The following is a 16,606-nucleotide window of genomic DNA, read 5'->3' as shown; positions in this document are numbered from 1 at the left end:
TCATAACTGTAATTTTGCTACTGTTGTGAATCGTAATGTAAACATCTGATATGCAGGATGTATTTTCATTGTTACAAATTAAACATAAAGCATAGTATTAATCACAAAAACAATATGTAATTATATATGTGTTTTCCGATGGTCTTAGGCGACCCCTGTGAAAAAGTTGTTCGACCCCCAAAGGGGTTGTGACCCACAGGTTGAGAACCGCTGACTTAGAAGCTACGCAAGGTTGAGCATATTCTACCTCTCTGGACCTCCACTTCCCCTTCTTTAAAATAGGGTAGGATCACTCAGGCATGTCAAGTTCCTTATACTGTATCTGGCATAGTTAGAGACATGCTGGGACTAAAGAGATGGCTAAGGGGTTGCTTGTCAGACCAAGGAGGCTGCTCAGCCAGGCTGGTCCAAGCACTGGGCAGAGGTGGCTGGGCCCAGGCACTGTGGCCCCACAGGAGCTTATGCTCTACTGATGGTACAGTGGCTGTCTGAATCCTGGGTGCCCAGAGGCTCTGGGTGCTCCTAGAGAGCAGAGAAAGTGAGCCCCTAGCCAGCCAGAGCATCTCTCTGAATTCCTGAGCCAGAAATCCAGTTTTACCAGCAGCCTCCTTGAGCTAGATCAGTTCTGAGGATTGAACCGCTCCTGGCATATGATCAAATCAAGGTTCTTCATCTGCAAAGCAGAGGCTCAGCTATGGACCACAGTGAATTCATCAAGGCAAACTGCTCTGCAGAGGGTCCTGACCAGTTGGCCACCTTGCTTCCTTGGGACATTTACTTCCTTAAGATGCAGATGAAGAGACCAAGTCACAGCCAGGCCCATCAGATATCCCACAAGCACTCGGGTCGGACGCTGAGCTGATTGACGTTTTACCTAATGGGCGAAACTAACTCAGTGGGCTGGGAAGCCAAGCCCCAAGAAGTCCCTGCCAAGCCCCTAAAAGCTCAGCTATTTGGTTCCAAAAGTTTAGAGAAAATCCTGGAACCTCTCTATCACCAGTCCCTGGGCCTTGTCAGTTGCTCACAGGCTCTAAGCTATAATTGAACATGGGCATTTGTGGCATCTGCTACAATGCTGGGGTTTTCACAGAGTACAGCCCACAATGGCCAAAGCCATCCATCCATCCATTCATCCATCCATCCATCCATCCATTGTCCATACCCTCTTTCACCTACCCACTCACCACCCATCCACCCACTCACTCATCAATCCACCCACCCACCCACCCATCCATCTACCCACTCACACCCATCCACCTACCCATCCATTCATCCACCTACCCATTCACCCATTCATCCACTCACCTACCCACCCATCCATTTCCCCACCTACCTCCCATCCACTTATTCACCTACCCACTTACCTACCCATCTACCCATCCATCCACTCACCCACCCATGCATTCACCTAGAGGTCCGCACTCTCATCTAGCTCAGTGTTAGGCACTGGGATAAGCCAGATGTGGGCCTGCTTTCAGTCCCCTGGGGAAGATACATGAGGAAGCGGACAGTGCTATGCAGTTGATTTGGGCTGTGATCAGGCATGAAGAGCCAGAGGAGGTGCCCAGTTCAGGTGTAGGGGCTCACAGCAGGCTTTTGGCCAAGACAGAAGGATCAAAAGAGAAGGGTGTCCTAAGCAGAGGGAAGCAAATATACAAAGGCTGGAGTTGAGAGAGTTCATTGAACACTTAGCAAACTCAATCTTCTATTCAGGAAAAAGTCCTGAACACATGAAATCTTATACAAGGGTCAATGCCACAAGTCTGAAGCTGGTCTCCCAGATGTACTGAGCTTTCACCAAAGAGTGACAGTCCCCAGGAGAGGGAACAGAACTTGTCTAAACTTCCTGAATTCCTAGGGCTTGGGAAGCCCTTGCCTATACACTGCACTGTTGGATCCTCACAACAGCTCCCTGGACTTATTATAAAGTGGGGAACACAGAGACTCCATTGAAGAAATTACCTACCATTTACAGGTACACAGTCAGCGAGTGAGGGAGCCAGGACTCGAGCCCCAGATAACAGCCTCCCAAACCACTGCCTTGCACTGTACTGCCACCCCTCCCCTGCCAACACTGCACCGTCCATACCCACAACCCATGCTCTCCTTTGCAGTGGTGCTGAACCAACAAAAACCCAGCTCCAGTTCTGCTCAGAAGAGCCCAGGCCCAGGCTGTAGAAGGCAGGGGGCCGCACTGGGCCACCAGAGCCTGTAAGTAGGACCAAGCCGGTTAGGCCAGTCACTGTCCTTTGGCATGCGCACTCTGTGGGTGGGCTCCCTTCTGGCCTCACATCAAGAACTTGCTGTCTTCTCAAGGCTGGGTCCTTCTCCCCCCAGCCCACTCACCTGGGGTGATGGCAGGTGATGGAAAGGGCTTGGCCACCCACTCTTCCCCGGGCTCTTACTTAGTACCTACCACTAAGGAGGTCTCCAGGTGGCGGCAGCTCCTCTACCCAGAGGCTGGCCTTGTACCGCTCTTTGGCTGGGCAGTGACCAGAGGGTGTCATTCTTCCAGGCTCACTTGTCTTCTCAGACACAGTCGCAACTGCTTGCATTTACCCTGAGATTCCCTTCAGACCTGGGAGCTATTGTTGGGCAGAACTGAAAATTCATGTCCTCTAACGACATGGGCCTCAGAGCCAGCCTGAGCCACCAAGCCGTTGGCAAGGGGTAGGGCAAACCTAGGCCTGGGAGTCTGGTCTCATCTCATTACATCACAGGGCCTTTGCCTCCTCCGACCTCCACACCCTCTCTGCCCACCTGGGGTGGGGTTTGGTGGTCCCTGGGGTCCAGCCATGGCTGCCTCCTTCCATGCCCAGAAGGGGATCCTGGTTGCAGCAGCCTGGGGCATGGGGTTGGGGGGGCACCCAAGGGACCCTCAGTAGTGCTGGTGTTGCCAAGTGAGCGGCTGTGAGTGTTTGTAAATATTTACCTGGCAGGAGAACCCAGCCCTAGGTAGGAACTAGCCTCCTCTTCTACAACACAGACGAGTCCAAAAACCAAGTGGTGTTAACAGGTTGGGGGGACCTAGGACTCCCCCACTCACCATGTCCTCTGCTGACTCAGGGCACATGGAAGGTGGGTGGTGAAGTCGTAGCTCTCAAAATCCAGGGAGGGAGGGAATGGGAAGAAGGGGGCCCTGGCAGGAAGTATGGTGGCTCCAAGGTGTCAGAGTGATGGAGGCAAAGCCCCACTCAGAGCACCTCCCTGTGGAGATGGCCCTGCGGCCCATGGCTGGGCTTCAAGAACCCTCTGCTGGTCTAGCCTTCTAAGCCCAACACTCTAGACCTCATAATCTAGCTCAATGGCTCCATAAGCACTACCTCCTAAACCTCTCAAACTGACCATTCTCTCCACCCCCATAGCCCCTGCCTGGTGCAGCCACCACTGAGCACAGTCCAGACTCCCGCACCAGCCTCCTCACCCATCTCCTGGCTCTGATCAGTGCTTACACCGATACCAAAGTTACTTCCCCAATACACAGATGTGATCCTATCACACTTCTGCTCGAAAACCTCATCTGGCTCTCCACTGCAATAGGACAAAAGTCCTAACTCCTCATGCTGGCACTGAGACCCTCCATGATCCTCAGATTCTTCCCTCCGCTTAGAATCACCCCAACTTCATCTCTGTGTCAGCCTACAGTGGAGAGGGGTATTGTGACGCAGCCCAGGGTTTCTGAAAACCTCTGAGGCCTTCAGAAAGGGTGGGGAAGCACAAGGCAAGCCACCAGATCATCAAAGAACCTGCCCAACTCCCAATGACTAGCTGGTGGGGGAGAGGGGAGGAATCACCATCTCTTCTAGGGCCTAGGGTCCCCAACAAATGAGCTAGGGAAAGGGCCCCAAGGGAGTTCTGGTGCTGGACTGACCTGGGTCCAAACCCTGACTCAGACTCTTGATAACTGTATGACTTTGAACAAGACATTTCACCCTCTGGACCTCATCTCAAACAAGCTATGGACAGAGAGTGCGGTACCAGGCACACAGAAAGGGAAACACTCAGTAGACAGTAGTTAGTTGAAGAGGTTCCTCCATCCCAGCGGTTCTCAACCTTTGGGTCGCGACCCCTTTGGGGGTCGAACGACCCTTTCACAGCGGTTGCCTAAGACCATCAGAAAACACATATATAATTACATATTGTTTTTGTGATTAATCACTATGCTTTAATTATGTTCAATTTGTAACAATGAAAATACATCCTGCATATCAGATATTTACATCACGATTCATAACAGTAGCAAAATTACAGTTATGAAGTAGCAACGAAAATAATTTTATGGTTGGGGGTCACCACAACATGAGGAACTGTATTAAAGGGTCGCGGCATTAGGAAGGTTGAGAACCACTGCTCCATCCCTTTGCCAGCCATCAGGGCACAAAAACAACTTGCAGAAGCACTTGCATTCACATCCTACCTTTTCCGCGGGCTCCTGGGGAGGTGGCTGAGCTGGTCCCACTAGTACCAGCCTCCATTTATAAAGGACGTGTGGGGCCCAGGAGGAGAGCTTACCACATCTTGATCAAAGCACAAAAGTGGCGAAGGCCCTGCCCCAAGTCTGCCCTCCTGGGGATGGCCGACAGCAAAGGCCGCCTGCTCTGAGAAGCTGGGTGGTATTGGAGGCGTTAGCAGTGGTGGCAGAGGCTCCCTGGCAGCCGTGGGAGCAGATCTGGCAGGGCCGGGGGCAGAGAGCAGGTCTATGAGAAGATTCTGGTCCCTCAAGGGCCCCTCTGGCCCCCCCTTCATCTGCACACTGGGCGGCGCTAGCTCAGATCAACTCAGAGCCAAGCAACCCAGCCTTAACCCCCACTCTGCCACTTTGCAGGAGCCTCAATTCACACCCCTCTGCATGCCACCTACCCCCTTCAGTCCTGGAGTCTGCCAAATGGGTTGCTTAGGACAAAGCCTCTTTACACATCCATCTGTGACACCAACTAGGGGCAGGGCCTGAGCCACGGGCTGGGGACCTTTAGCTGGAAGGAGTGGTGAGGGTGGGAAGGAGTGGGAATGGGGGTGGGGATGCCAGGTCTCGGGTGCTGAAGGAGGCCTGCATCTTGCCTAGGAGACTCCACCTCGAGCCCCTCCCAGCGGCTCCTCCTCTCTCCACCCCCACAAGGTCACAACCAGTCTACTTGGGGAGAGGAAGGAAACCGGGCACAGTGGCAGATAAAACATCTGCTCGGAGACCCCGGGCAGCACAGCCGTCCTCCTAATACCTGCCTGGAGAGATTTTCCTGGCTTCTAGGGGGATGGCCGTCCTGGAGCTGGAAATCCACACCTGGGCCTGCTGGAACCAAAACTAAGTTCTGAGCTCCCTGGGCACTTTTGGCAGACAGACTGGGACACTGAGGTCCGAGGGACTCTCAGGACATCACTCCTGCAAGGTCTGTTTCCACAGAGAAAGGGATGAGGAGGATCTGGTATGGGCTATTCTCAAGCCTACTTCCATGGTCAGCGTGTGGCTGTGCACACAGTAGGCATGCGATGGCCACTGCTAGAGAGGAAAAGGCAAGTCCAGGCTATAGGGCCCAGCTCACCCCCCACCCTCTCCAGGCCCTACTCACAATGGGTTCTTCCGAGCCTTCCAGGACCAGCCACTGTTGTCCACCCAAATCCAGCTCACCTCCTCTGTATCAAGACCATCTCAGATCATCCCAGCATCCCGGTGCTCTGAGCTCCCTCTTGAGAGCGGTTTGTAAACCTGCCTGGCAACTTTAGAGCCCACAGACCTTGCAACATCTTCCCCGGGGCTGATGCAGGTCTATTGCTCAACCCATGACCTGAGAGAGCTTCCTGCACCAGCTGTCCTCCCCGGAAATTTGGCACAAGCCTCTCTAGGCCCCGGACACAGCCTCCCCCAATCACCTGCAGGAAGCTTTAAATGCACAAATGCCCGAGGACCCACCTTTGGCCCACAAAGCCCTTCCCCTTCCTTTTTGGCAGGTCCCCATTCAGAGATGTCTTCAAATAAGACAAAAGCTTCCTTTAATACAGTGGTTCTCAACCTTCTGGCCCTTTAAATACAGTTTCTCATGTTGTGACCCAACCATAAAATTATTTTCGTTGCTACTTCATAACTGTAATGTTGCTACTGTTATGAACCGTAATGTAAATATCTGATATGCAGGATGGTCTTAGGCGACCCCTGTGAAAGGGTCGTTCGACCCCCAAAGGGGTCGTGGCCCACAGGTTGAGAACCGCTGCTTTAATGCTGCTTAGGGTTGCTTCTGGGAGAGGAAATCCAGTGCACACAACCAAGGACCTGGCTGACAGAAAACTACACAGAATGCCAGGGCCATGGAGCCACAGCAATTCTGCACAGGAACTGTGTGACCCAGTTGCTAGGTTAAAAAAAAAAAAAGCACGAATCTCACCATCATCCTGACCTTGGCCCAGCATCCACCCTGTCCACACAGGACTCACACCAATCTAAGCAGTGAGAGGGGCTTTCCCTCCATCTTCCTCTTGGGCTTTAATTAGAGTAGCAGAACCACAAATGATTGGGGCAGAGCTGGGCGGAGAGCCTCCCCGAGCCCCACTCACATCCCCCAGGAGAGATGGGCCCATGATTCCGGGTTGCTGGGTTACAGGGTGGCTCACCCACAGGGCTTCCCAGAGGAGCCTGATTATAGCTCTGAAGGTTCAATTAAGCCTCTTGAATGTGGAAAGGTCCAACTGAGGTTGGCTGTGCCTGACCATTGTGCAGGGCCACTGTCCCAGCGAGCTCGAACTCCCTGGGAACATGACTCCTCGTAGCAATTCACTCGGTGTGGGAGGCAGCCTCCACGGCCTCGTCCCATCCCCACATCCTCATACGAGCACCATCGCAGAATCTCACTCACCCTAAGACCTGGTCAGGGACCATGGGCCCACATGACCACAGCATTGGGAAGCCAGGCTCACACAACACTTTCAGGAACGGAAAATTATAAATAGCCTTGAGAACAGAGGAGCAAAGGGAAACACAGTGTCTTTCATAAGCTCTGAGATAAACGTTACTACAAATCAGGCCCAACAAAATTCTCAGAGCAAAGATGAGCAGCAGAGGCTGACAGTGGCAACACTCCCTTTGGAAATATTTCCAGGGTACGATGGTGACCAGGACGGATGGTGTAGACGAGTCTTGGCCTCATTGCCCTTCTTTCCACACCAAGCCCTGGGACAGCCCTGGGGTCCTGGCGAGGGCCATGGCACAACACAAGCAGACGGAACCCCCCTGGCCAGGCCCCGCTCTGCAGCCAGCCAAATCCTGGGCTGCAACGTGATCCTCTTTCCCACCAGCTGGTCCACGTTAGGGCTGCCAGGGTCCTGGCCTCAGGAGCAGCGATCTGTTTCCACCACAGGGCCAGACAGAGGACACACTGCAAGCCCTACAAGTTGAAGCTCAGTAAAGGGAACATGGGTTGCTCGGGGCAGGGCCAGGCTCTCAGAGCTCAACTGCAGGTGGCCAGGCCGCAGGGTACAGGATGTGACCTCCTCCAACTGATGGGACATTCCTTAAAGTAGGGAGGGTCCTGTTCAGATATGGTTGGGGCCATTGAGCTGGGGGAGCAAGGGAGGGCTTTGCTTGCTCACTTTTTCCACTCAGGAGCATCTGGGAATGCCCTGTTTGAGGAGCAACACACACAAGACAAAACCTAAAGCCCATCCCCATAGACGAGGAGCAAAGAGAGGATGAGGAGCAGGGTAGGAAGGAGAGTTCTGAGAAATGGACAGAGTGACAGAGGTGGGCTGTTCAGTCACAGGAAGAGCCTGTAAGGTGTTGGGCTCCTGGGAAGGAGGCAGAGGCCTGGCTGCACTGAGGACAGGGGCAGGAAGCTGAGGCTGGGAGGATGCCATGTAGCTGCAGAAGGAAAAGGTTGTGGTTGGTACTGTCTATACGCCTCATGCCTTTGAAATCAGAGCCACAGGCTAATGGCACTCACCTGACCTGGTACCCTGGGGTTTCAGGATGCAAAAGTGCCCTAGGCAAGCTGTGCCCTTAGATCCCCGCCAAAGGGACGGCTGCTGCAGCCAGAAGCCAACAAGGGTCCTACACCCACCATCCCAGGTGTCATTGTTTTTTTCATAGAACAGGCAACGAGCAGAGAAAAGAGAGTTTTGCTTTTGGTTAAAGGTAAATTTTCTGCACATTGGATACAGCTTCATTTTTCTGACTTCCCCAGGGGGACGTTCCTCTCCTGAATGCCACAAGCAGAAGCAAGTCTGAATCTCACTCAGTTCAGCGAATGCTGTGCTGGTGGATGGGACTCTGCCACCTCTTGATTCACTCGTCAGGAGGCCAGGGCCACATCGTAGCTGCTGCCACCCCTCACTGCCCTCCGGCTGCCGGGTCCTGTTGTTGGCCAGTACGAACCCATGGCATCCACAGAGTTAATGCCAGGCTCAGCTGGGCAGGGAGCACTGAGGACTCAGGCCTCCTTTTCCAGGCCAGGGTGAATGGAAGGAGAGGCAGGGGAGGGCCTGCTGCTGGCAGGCCTGCGTCTCTCCGCTCTGGGCCTGTCACATAAAAGGGTTTGTATTCCTGCCACTGGCTCCGGCCCGTCCAGGCTGGGGCTGTTCTCACCGGAAAACAAAAATCTCTTTCAGACCAAAGCAAAATGAGGCCCTGGCTGGCCCGGGAAGGCTGTTAGGCGTTGCTCCCGCTGACCCACCGAGAGCACCATCACTTGGATTCTCACTGGCCCATCATTTCCCAGAGGAGCCGGAGGCTCTGTGGCTTCTGAAGAAAGCACCCGTCAGGTCAGGGCAGTGGGACCAAGAAACGGGATGGCCCCATTCGGATGCGCTGTTGGTTCTGTCCTTTTCAGAAATAAGGCTGGATGGGCCTGGGGTAGCAACCTTTATTTTTATATAAGGAAACTTGGGTAAGTCTCATGGTGGAGAAGGAATTGTGAAAGAAAGTGTGATGTTAAACACGAGGCCTTGCAGTGCACAGAGAGGGCTCTAGGCTGGAGGCCACATGGGTCTTCCGCCTGCCGCGCACAGTGCTGCTGCCACCGGTGCCCTTGCGACGTGGGTGGGGTTTGTGGTAACCCAGAGCCCTGTGTGTGCCATCACCAGCTTCTGGAACACTCCAGAGCTTGGACTCCATCCTCAACAGAGACAGCACGACAAGGTCAAACTTCAATCTTGTTCAGAAATGCTGCCTTGCTGACACCCTGGGTCACCAGGAGCTGTCCATTAACCACAATCTTGAACCCAACAGAGCATGCTACCAAGTTCCGTTAATAGGAGACAGTGACACGGAAGACCATTTAGTCTGAGAGGCAATTTAAGACAAAACCACTTAAGAAGGAATTCTGAACCAACAGGAGGGTCGGTGGACACACCACAGACCTGCAATCCAGGAGAAACGGGCCTCGTCAGCCTCTCCGCCCAAAAAAGTGCCCATCTCTGATGACCAGCCAGTTGCTTCTCTCCTCAGATCTTCCTGTTATTAGTTGGGGCCACACTGTGTGCAGAGAGCTCACGCCCCGGGGAGGAGGAGAAAGGACACTTCAGATGGAAAGGGGGCTTCACAGGTCGCAGGCTTCCCTGCTGTCTGACCTACGGCAAGGATATCAGAGACACATGGACCCAATTCTTCCACCAGCCCACTGGCCAGGGGAAGACACCCGCCCCGCGCCCCCCTCCCCGCCCCCCGCCCACATCCCTTTCCCTCTGCCACCCCAGACAGAGCCGGGCTTTGGGAGACAGCCTGCAGGCAGGGTGGGGGCTGAGGACAGGTGAGTCGAAGGTGTCCCTTGAGAACCACATCCAACCTGCTGGAAGGTACTAAAGTTCACCATTAATACTGCAGTTCCCCAGCCACTAAACAGGGTCCTTGGGTCTAGGTGGCTTCATGCAGCCAAGTTCTAAGGGCCAGAGCACTGCCCCTTCCAAAGTGAAGGGGTCACGCAGGCCTGGATGGGTCCCAGCTGAGTGCCCTTTGTCTGTGCTGATGACTGTCTACCTCTCATTGGACTTTAGGGCCTCGCCATCCCAGCCTCTAGCCACCTTCCTGTCCAGTCTCACTGGCTGGCCCACATCCAACCTTGCTGCTCTCTCTGTCCAAGCTCTGACTGCTTTCTCATCCCCATCTCGGTCAGTGTGTGTGTAGCCTCTAGCTGCCTTGCTGTCCTATCTCTGGTTGACTTCACTGTCCCTCCCAGTGCCCTTCTGCCTACTTGGCAGGATCTGCCAAGGACTGTTTATTGCCACGGCTGGGACAAGGGTTGGTGGTCAGGAGGAGCCCCACAGGGGAATCTTAGACCCAACAATGGAGGCAAAAACAGGACTTTGTCACAGGACCAAATGCTGCTGGGCCCCACCTCCAGGCTGCAGGGTCCTGGGAGTGGGCCAGGCTGCAGGGTCCTGGGAGGAAGGCAGGGTTCCTGGCAGGGTTGATTAGTGCGATCTGTCCCAGAGCTGCTCATTCAACCTGTGCTCTCTCATTCCTCCAATAGCCATCAATCACTAGGTCTGTTCCTGGCCCAACAGGTGCCATCCCAGATTTGCTTATCCCAGGATCTGAAACTGAGATGCTGATTGTTCCCTCACTGGCACCATTCTGGCCTGGCTTCCTGCTCTACAGCCCCAGGAGATAGCTATCTTAGAATGCATGTCTGAATGGGCAGATGGCAAACCGGAAGCCAGCCACACCCAAGTCTCCACAGACACCCCCCAGCAAAATGCTGGGAGTAGCCGTTGCTAAAATAAAGGTGTCTCCAGGAAGAGCAGGTGAATAGACACAGGTGGGACTTCTTGGAATTTGAAATCCTTCAGGCTCTGAGATTACAGATTGGATCTCAAAATAGCTAGCTCAGCTTGGCTCAGAATTTGTCCCAGCCCACTTCCCATCTTCCCACTTCGGCCTGTCACAGGCCCCAAACCTCACATGAATCAGAAGCCACACAAAGGAACTAGGTCTGGGAATGACCACACCGACCATGGGCTCCGAGAGTAGCTGGGCGATGATGGGGAACCACCCCGTGCATGCTGAAGTAACTCCCAGGGTCCAAAGTAGCATCTCACTCACAGTGCTCCCATCCTGGGGTCCAGGGGGGGTTCGGGGGGGGGCTCTGGCCCGGCCAAGGCAGGGGATGGAGTCATCTCACTAGACCATCCAGTGAGCTGCAGACCTTGACTAGGGCCTCCTTTCAGCTCTGCTTGGCCAGAGCTCCCAGCCTACTAGGAGACTGGGAACTTGGAGCTCTAAGGAAACAATAGGATCTTGTCCTCAGAGACACTATGAATGATGAAACCAGTCACCCTGCAGCTGCAGGTTCCATCATTAATTCATTCATCCATCAAACAGCTCCTCCTCTGTCCTGGGTTCTCAGCACTAAGAGTTGTCCAGTGAAGACTGACCTGCCAGGAGTTCACACCTGCTTTCCCCTACTGCTTCTAGCATACGGGCATCGACACCCATCTGGCATAGAGCCTGGCCCTTAGGAGGAGCACACTCAAGGTTTGTTGTTTGTTAATCGACTTGTGGTGAGAAAACAGCTTGTAAAATACATAATCCTATCCTATATAATAAAAGTGTAATATGCAAATCGACCAAACAGCAGAACGGCCAGTCGCTATGACATGCACTAACCACCAGGGAGAAGAAGCTCAATGCAGGAGCTGCCCCCTGGTGGTCAGTGTGCTTGCACATGGGGAGCGCTGCTCAGCCAGAAGCCAGGCTCATGGCTGGTGAATGCAATGGCGATGGTGGGAGCCTCTCCCACCTCTACTGCAGGCGGGCAGTAAGGAGTGAAGGGTCCCAGACTGCAAGAGCCCCAGACTGCAAGAGGGATGTCTGACTGCCAGCTTGGCCTGATTCCACCAGGGATCAAGCCTAAGCAGGCAGGGGGACATCCCCCAAGGGATCCCGGACTGCTACAGGGTGCAGGCTGGGCTGAGGGACCCCCTTCCCCCCATGCACGAATCTCATGCACCAGGCCTCCAGTTATTAAAATAAGCTATTCTCAGGGAACTTCTCATATTAGTCATGTATGCAATTATGCTGATGCACACCGTGTGCCCAGCCCTGGATTGGAGCATAGAGAGGAGACACCTTGGCCCTGCCCTCAAGAAGATCAAAGGGCTAGTGGAGGAGGCCAAAGGCTGTAGTTCAGTGGGATGTGTGCCACCAGGGATGCATACGGCTCATGGGGTGCAGGGACAGTGCCACCTTAGCTGTCCACGTGCCCAGTTTGGGCTGTATGTCCTTGATGCAGTGACAACGCAGAATGAAGTCCATGCTGCCTGGCCTGGCATTCTAGGGCCTGCAGAGACCAGCCCTGGTGAGCTCACTGAGTATGTTCCTCATTCTTATTGCCAATCTTTCCTCACAAGGGTCTGTCTGCCCGGAATGCCTTTTCTTCCCTGTCCTTTCTGGGTAGAAGCCTATACCCCCTTTCAAGAAGGCCTGACTCACGTTATTATAACTTTAGCTAACACTAATGAGTCCTTTCCTATGTGCCAGCCACTCCTCTTGTCACTTCACACCTGTCCTCTCTTGAACCGTCCCCTGTCCAAGGACCGCTCCCTTGCCTGTGCCCACTGACAAGCCTGCTGAAGGGGTTCAGACGCTGTCTGATCATACCTGGTGGCCCCTCCCTGGACTGGGAGTCTGACAGTGGGGTCTGGCTCACAGCTCTTAGGAGCTGCTTCATCAGTGAACCTCCCTGTATCTCCGTGCCTGCTCTATTAAATGGGGGATAACAGTACTGCAGTGTTGTGGGGAAGATGAAAGGAAAGCTTGGGGATGGTAGAACGCAGTGCGTGACACATGGTAGGTGCTCAGGGAAATAGCATGTCTGCAACAACACTTCCCGCGTAAAAAACTCCCCCCACCCATAGTACTTAACTCAGCAAATATCTGAGTGCCTGCCACGTGACAGTGCAGCTTCTAGCATACAAACACCTATACCTTTTGCCACTTTTTGCAAATAAGCCAGAGCTTCGTGCTCACGTATCCTGCTTGCTGTGTGTATGGGACAGCCCTGGGTCCCAACTGCACCTGAGCCAAACTCAGCCTTCTGAAGGTCAACCTCCGAGACCTTATCACAGTGGTTCTCAACCTTGGCTGCACATTAGATTCCCAGGGCTGGTTGAGAACCACTGCCTTATCACAAGGAACAGAAAACTATCCAGAGAGCAGAAATGGCCTGCTCTGCTGCCCCCTGGTGTCAGTGAGCTCTCACTGAACCACCCCGTATCCTACCACAGGCTGGGTAGGATGAGAAGGCGCTGAGGTCAGAATTCTCCCTCTGCAAATCCAGGCTTTCTTTTGGGAGGTATGTTCTCAGCTGTTCTGCTTGGAGTTCCAACACCTATCGAGGTCCTAGCTGCCTTCCTGGGCCCTCTGGCATGGCCCCAGACCTCATACCATCCTCCACCCTTATGGGAGCCCAGGATGGGGGAAGAGCTGATAGGGCTGAGCTGAGCCAGGCTGCGCAAGTCTGCACCTGCCCTGGACACCTACAGCAAGCTGCCTCCACACCAGACTCTGTCACCAGGGCCAGCCCCCAGGGTCACAGTTGAGGCCTCCTACCTTCCCTTTCCTGGAGCTCAGCCTCAAATGGGCCAACCTTGGGCCACATCTCTTTTCATACACATCACGACGGCCTCCCGCTGCTCTCCCAGGCTGCACTCTCCCCTGCTGGCTCAGCCTGGCCACTACAGCTCAATCAAGGGATTCTCTGCCCCTAAACCAGTGGTTCTCAACCTTCTGGCCCTTTAAATACAGTTCCTCATGTTGTGACCCAACCATAACATTATTTTCGTTGCTACTTCATAACTGTAATGTTGCTACTGTTATGAATCGTAATGTAAATATCTGATATGCAGGATGGTCTTAGGCGACCCCTGTGAAAGGATCGTTCTACCACCAAAGGGGTCGCGACCCACGGGTTGAGAACCGCTGCCCTAAATGAAAGCCTCTCCTCCAGAATCCCCCTCCCATCCAGACTCCATCCTCCACCTACAACCTAGGCTCCCCAGTCACGAGGCCCTGAAGACCCACCCCCACCATGGTTCTTACTCCACACCTCTGCTGGCCTAACTTCCTCCACCTGGAGTGTGGCCTCCCTGCCTCTGACAAACACCCCTCAATGCTGCAAAAATCCACTCAGTTGTCACTGCTGGCTGGGCATGTGGTTGAGCAGACTGGACCCTGTACAAGGGCATGGGGCTGCATCAGCCTAGAGAAAGGGGAGCCCTCTTAGAAATACATCCCCTTTACACAATGGTGTCATATAGGCGGGCAGGAGTGTCAGCCCATTGCTCCCACAGTCCTTGGAGTGCTGACTGCACGGAGACCAGGCACAGCATCTGACTCATGCTGGATCTATTTGATCTGTTTCCCTGTTTACTAGTCAACACACAGGTGAAATGTGGGCTGGCTTCCTCGGTGGGAGCAGGACAGATGCAGCCCCCGCTTTCCAGGGCTCAGAGCACATGGTTTCCTCTCCCAGATAGACCATTCCTCCTGTAGGCAGCTCCCCCTACTCTTTTTGTCCATCATTCTCTCCCTTGGCTCCTTAGAGGCAGTCTTGCCTCCCTGGGGCCAGATTGTGGCAAAAAAGCACATAACCCTGCTAAAAGGTGACATCACCTTGGGAGTCTCCTGTTTCTGGCTGGCCAAAGGATCGTGAGAGCTGCAAGGCAGAGTATGTTCTCAGTTGTAGCTTAGGAATCGCCTCTGCCCCCCGAGAAAGGCTGGGGTCCCAGTGAAGTCCCACGCAAAGTGGACACATGATTTGGGAATGTCCCAGTGTGTGTCTGGGCGTTCTAGCCAATGAGTGCACTTGTCTCTTACACCAAGTGTGGCATCTTTGAGGAAATTCCTGTTTGCACTGAGAAGTCTGGCCCCGATAGAGGCAGCTGCCACTTGTGCCAAGAGTCGCCCTGTTTGACCACTCCATGGTCCTGTCCAGTCCCTCCGTGAGGCAGTTTCCCCATTCGGGGAAGCACCTGGCCACTTTGGGAAACGCTCTGAGACCATCACCCAGGCAATAAATGGTGGCTGTTACTAACATCGTCGTTTTTGGTAACTCCTACTCCTTACCCCTGATCCAGCTCCAGCCCTGCCCTTGCCTGTTGGATGAGCACATCAGGCCCCGAGTGGCCCTGCATGGACACTGGCAGACAGAAGGAGCTTAGGGAGAGAAGGGGATTAGAGAGGCCTCCCCGGGTCCCCAGCTCAGGGAGGTGTCCCTGTGGCCAGACTCGGGGCAGTGGGCAGTGGGTGGGAGAAACTTGGCCGCCAACTTTCTAGTTTCAGGCCTAATACCACCAAGCACTTAGCAATGATTGATCAGCTAAAACCTCAGATGGAGCCCCAGTCCTCCAGATACTATCCATGGAACCTTGGGCAAGTCAGTTAATCTCTGAGCCTCAGTAAAAAGCAGAAAGCACCACCAACCTCCTAGGATTTGCTATGAATATTAAATAACATGCAAAGTTTCAGGTAAGAATCCCAAAAGGCAGACTCCCCCGCTTCTTTGGCTCAAAAGGAATCTTTTTACCTCCTCTGAGGCTGCTGTTTGAATGTAAAAATAATAAACACTAACATTCATAGAGCATTTGCTCTGAGTTAGGTCCGGTTTAAGACCAGTTTGAGATTCAAGCATTTCACATACATTATCAGGCTGAATCTGCACAGGAGGGTGATGGGGGTGGGGGTGGGGGGACATTTAGTGAGATAATAGAAGGCTCACAGAGGGCAGGGCTGGTGCAGGCCGCAGAGCTGGTGGGTAAACGGGCCTGTGGGGAGACCCCAGGTGTGAGTGGAGGGGAGGGGGAGGAGTGCTGAGCAGGGATACAGAAGAGGTCCTCACAGCCTCCTGAGAGATTGCAGGGGTGAGGGTCTGCCTCCTGTGAGGGGCGATGGGGACACAGCCCTGGGCAAAGCTGAGGAGCCAAGCGAACCCCGCTTTGCTGAAATCTTGTGCTCTGGCTGAAGGTGGGCAGGGAGGGGTAGTGAGGAGACTCCCTTACTGGGATCAGGAAGCCCCAGGTCAGTCCTGGTTACGTTGCTGACCTGCTGCGGGACCTCCGACCCAAGAGATGGACAAGGAGGCACTATGTCTGTCCCCGGACTTGGCCTTGGGGGACGAGTGGGCTCAAGGCCTAGCCTGGTGGTCCTCGCCATAAGGCGAGGGGACCGCGAGAACTGGAGGGGCGGTGTGGGGTCGCAGAGAGCAAGGCCCCTAATTTCTGCAGACCCACCCAGCTGCTTCCCAAACCCGCCGGGCGCCCGCCAGAATCTGGGGGGTGGCGACCTGGGAGGCCTGGGGGAGGGAGGGCGTGAAGGGGCTGGGGGTAAGGGACAAGGACAGGGCGGGGACTTACCCGCGAACAGCCAGAGAGAGCCCCCCGAGACCAGGAAGAAGGTCAGCATGTCCGTCCGCGGGGCCGGCCTGGCCCGGCACAGCCTCCCTGGCCCACGGCCCCGCAGCTCCGCAGCCCAGCAGCCGCCGCGCCGCCGCCGGGTATTTTTAGCCCCCGCCCCTGCTCCACAGCGCCCCCTCCCGCGCCGCCGCAGCCCGGTCCGCCGGAGGGGAGGGCGCCGCGCGCTGCGCTCGGAGCCCCTCCCTGCCCGCAGCCCGCGGGGGTCTAGGGCGCCCTG

The 16,606-nt window shown here is 54.6% G+C and overlaps 1 protein-coding gene across 9 annotated transcripts in view; it reads right to left on the bottom strand.

Moving 5' to 3' along the window:
- ACSL6 (acyl-CoA synthetase long chain family member 6) overlaps positions 1 to 16,606 on the bottom strand; it is a 58,441-nt gene extending 41,835 nt beyond the window's left edge. For 2 of the 9 annotated variants that reach the window (XM_036314565.1, XM_036314566.1), the window contains exon 1: positions 4,418 to 4,515. In XM_036314565.1, coding sequence (XP_036170458.1) covers positions 4,418 to 4,475 — 58 coding nt within the window. In that variant the 5' untranslated portion in view covers positions 4,476 to 4,515. Of the gene's footprint in view, positions 1 to 4,417; positions 4,689 to 5,564; positions 5,720 to 9,339; positions 9,550 to 16,329 lie in introns of those variants that run through there. The other 7 variants (XM_036314567.1, XM_036314568.1, XM_036314573.1 and 4 more) reach the window with 7 other exon arrangements.

This window comes from Myotis myotis, unplaced genomic scaffold (genome assembly GCF_014108235.1).
Source record: "Myotis myotis isolate mMyoMyo1 unplaced genomic scaffold, mMyoMyo1.p scaffold_m19_p_6, whole genome shotgun sequence".
Taxonomy (NCBI): Eukaryota; Metazoa; Chordata; class Mammalia; order Chiroptera; family Vespertilionidae; genus Myotis; species Myotis myotis.
The sequence above is the reverse complement of the archived record's forward strand: the minus strand, read 5'-3'. Positions and strand labels throughout refer to the sequence as shown.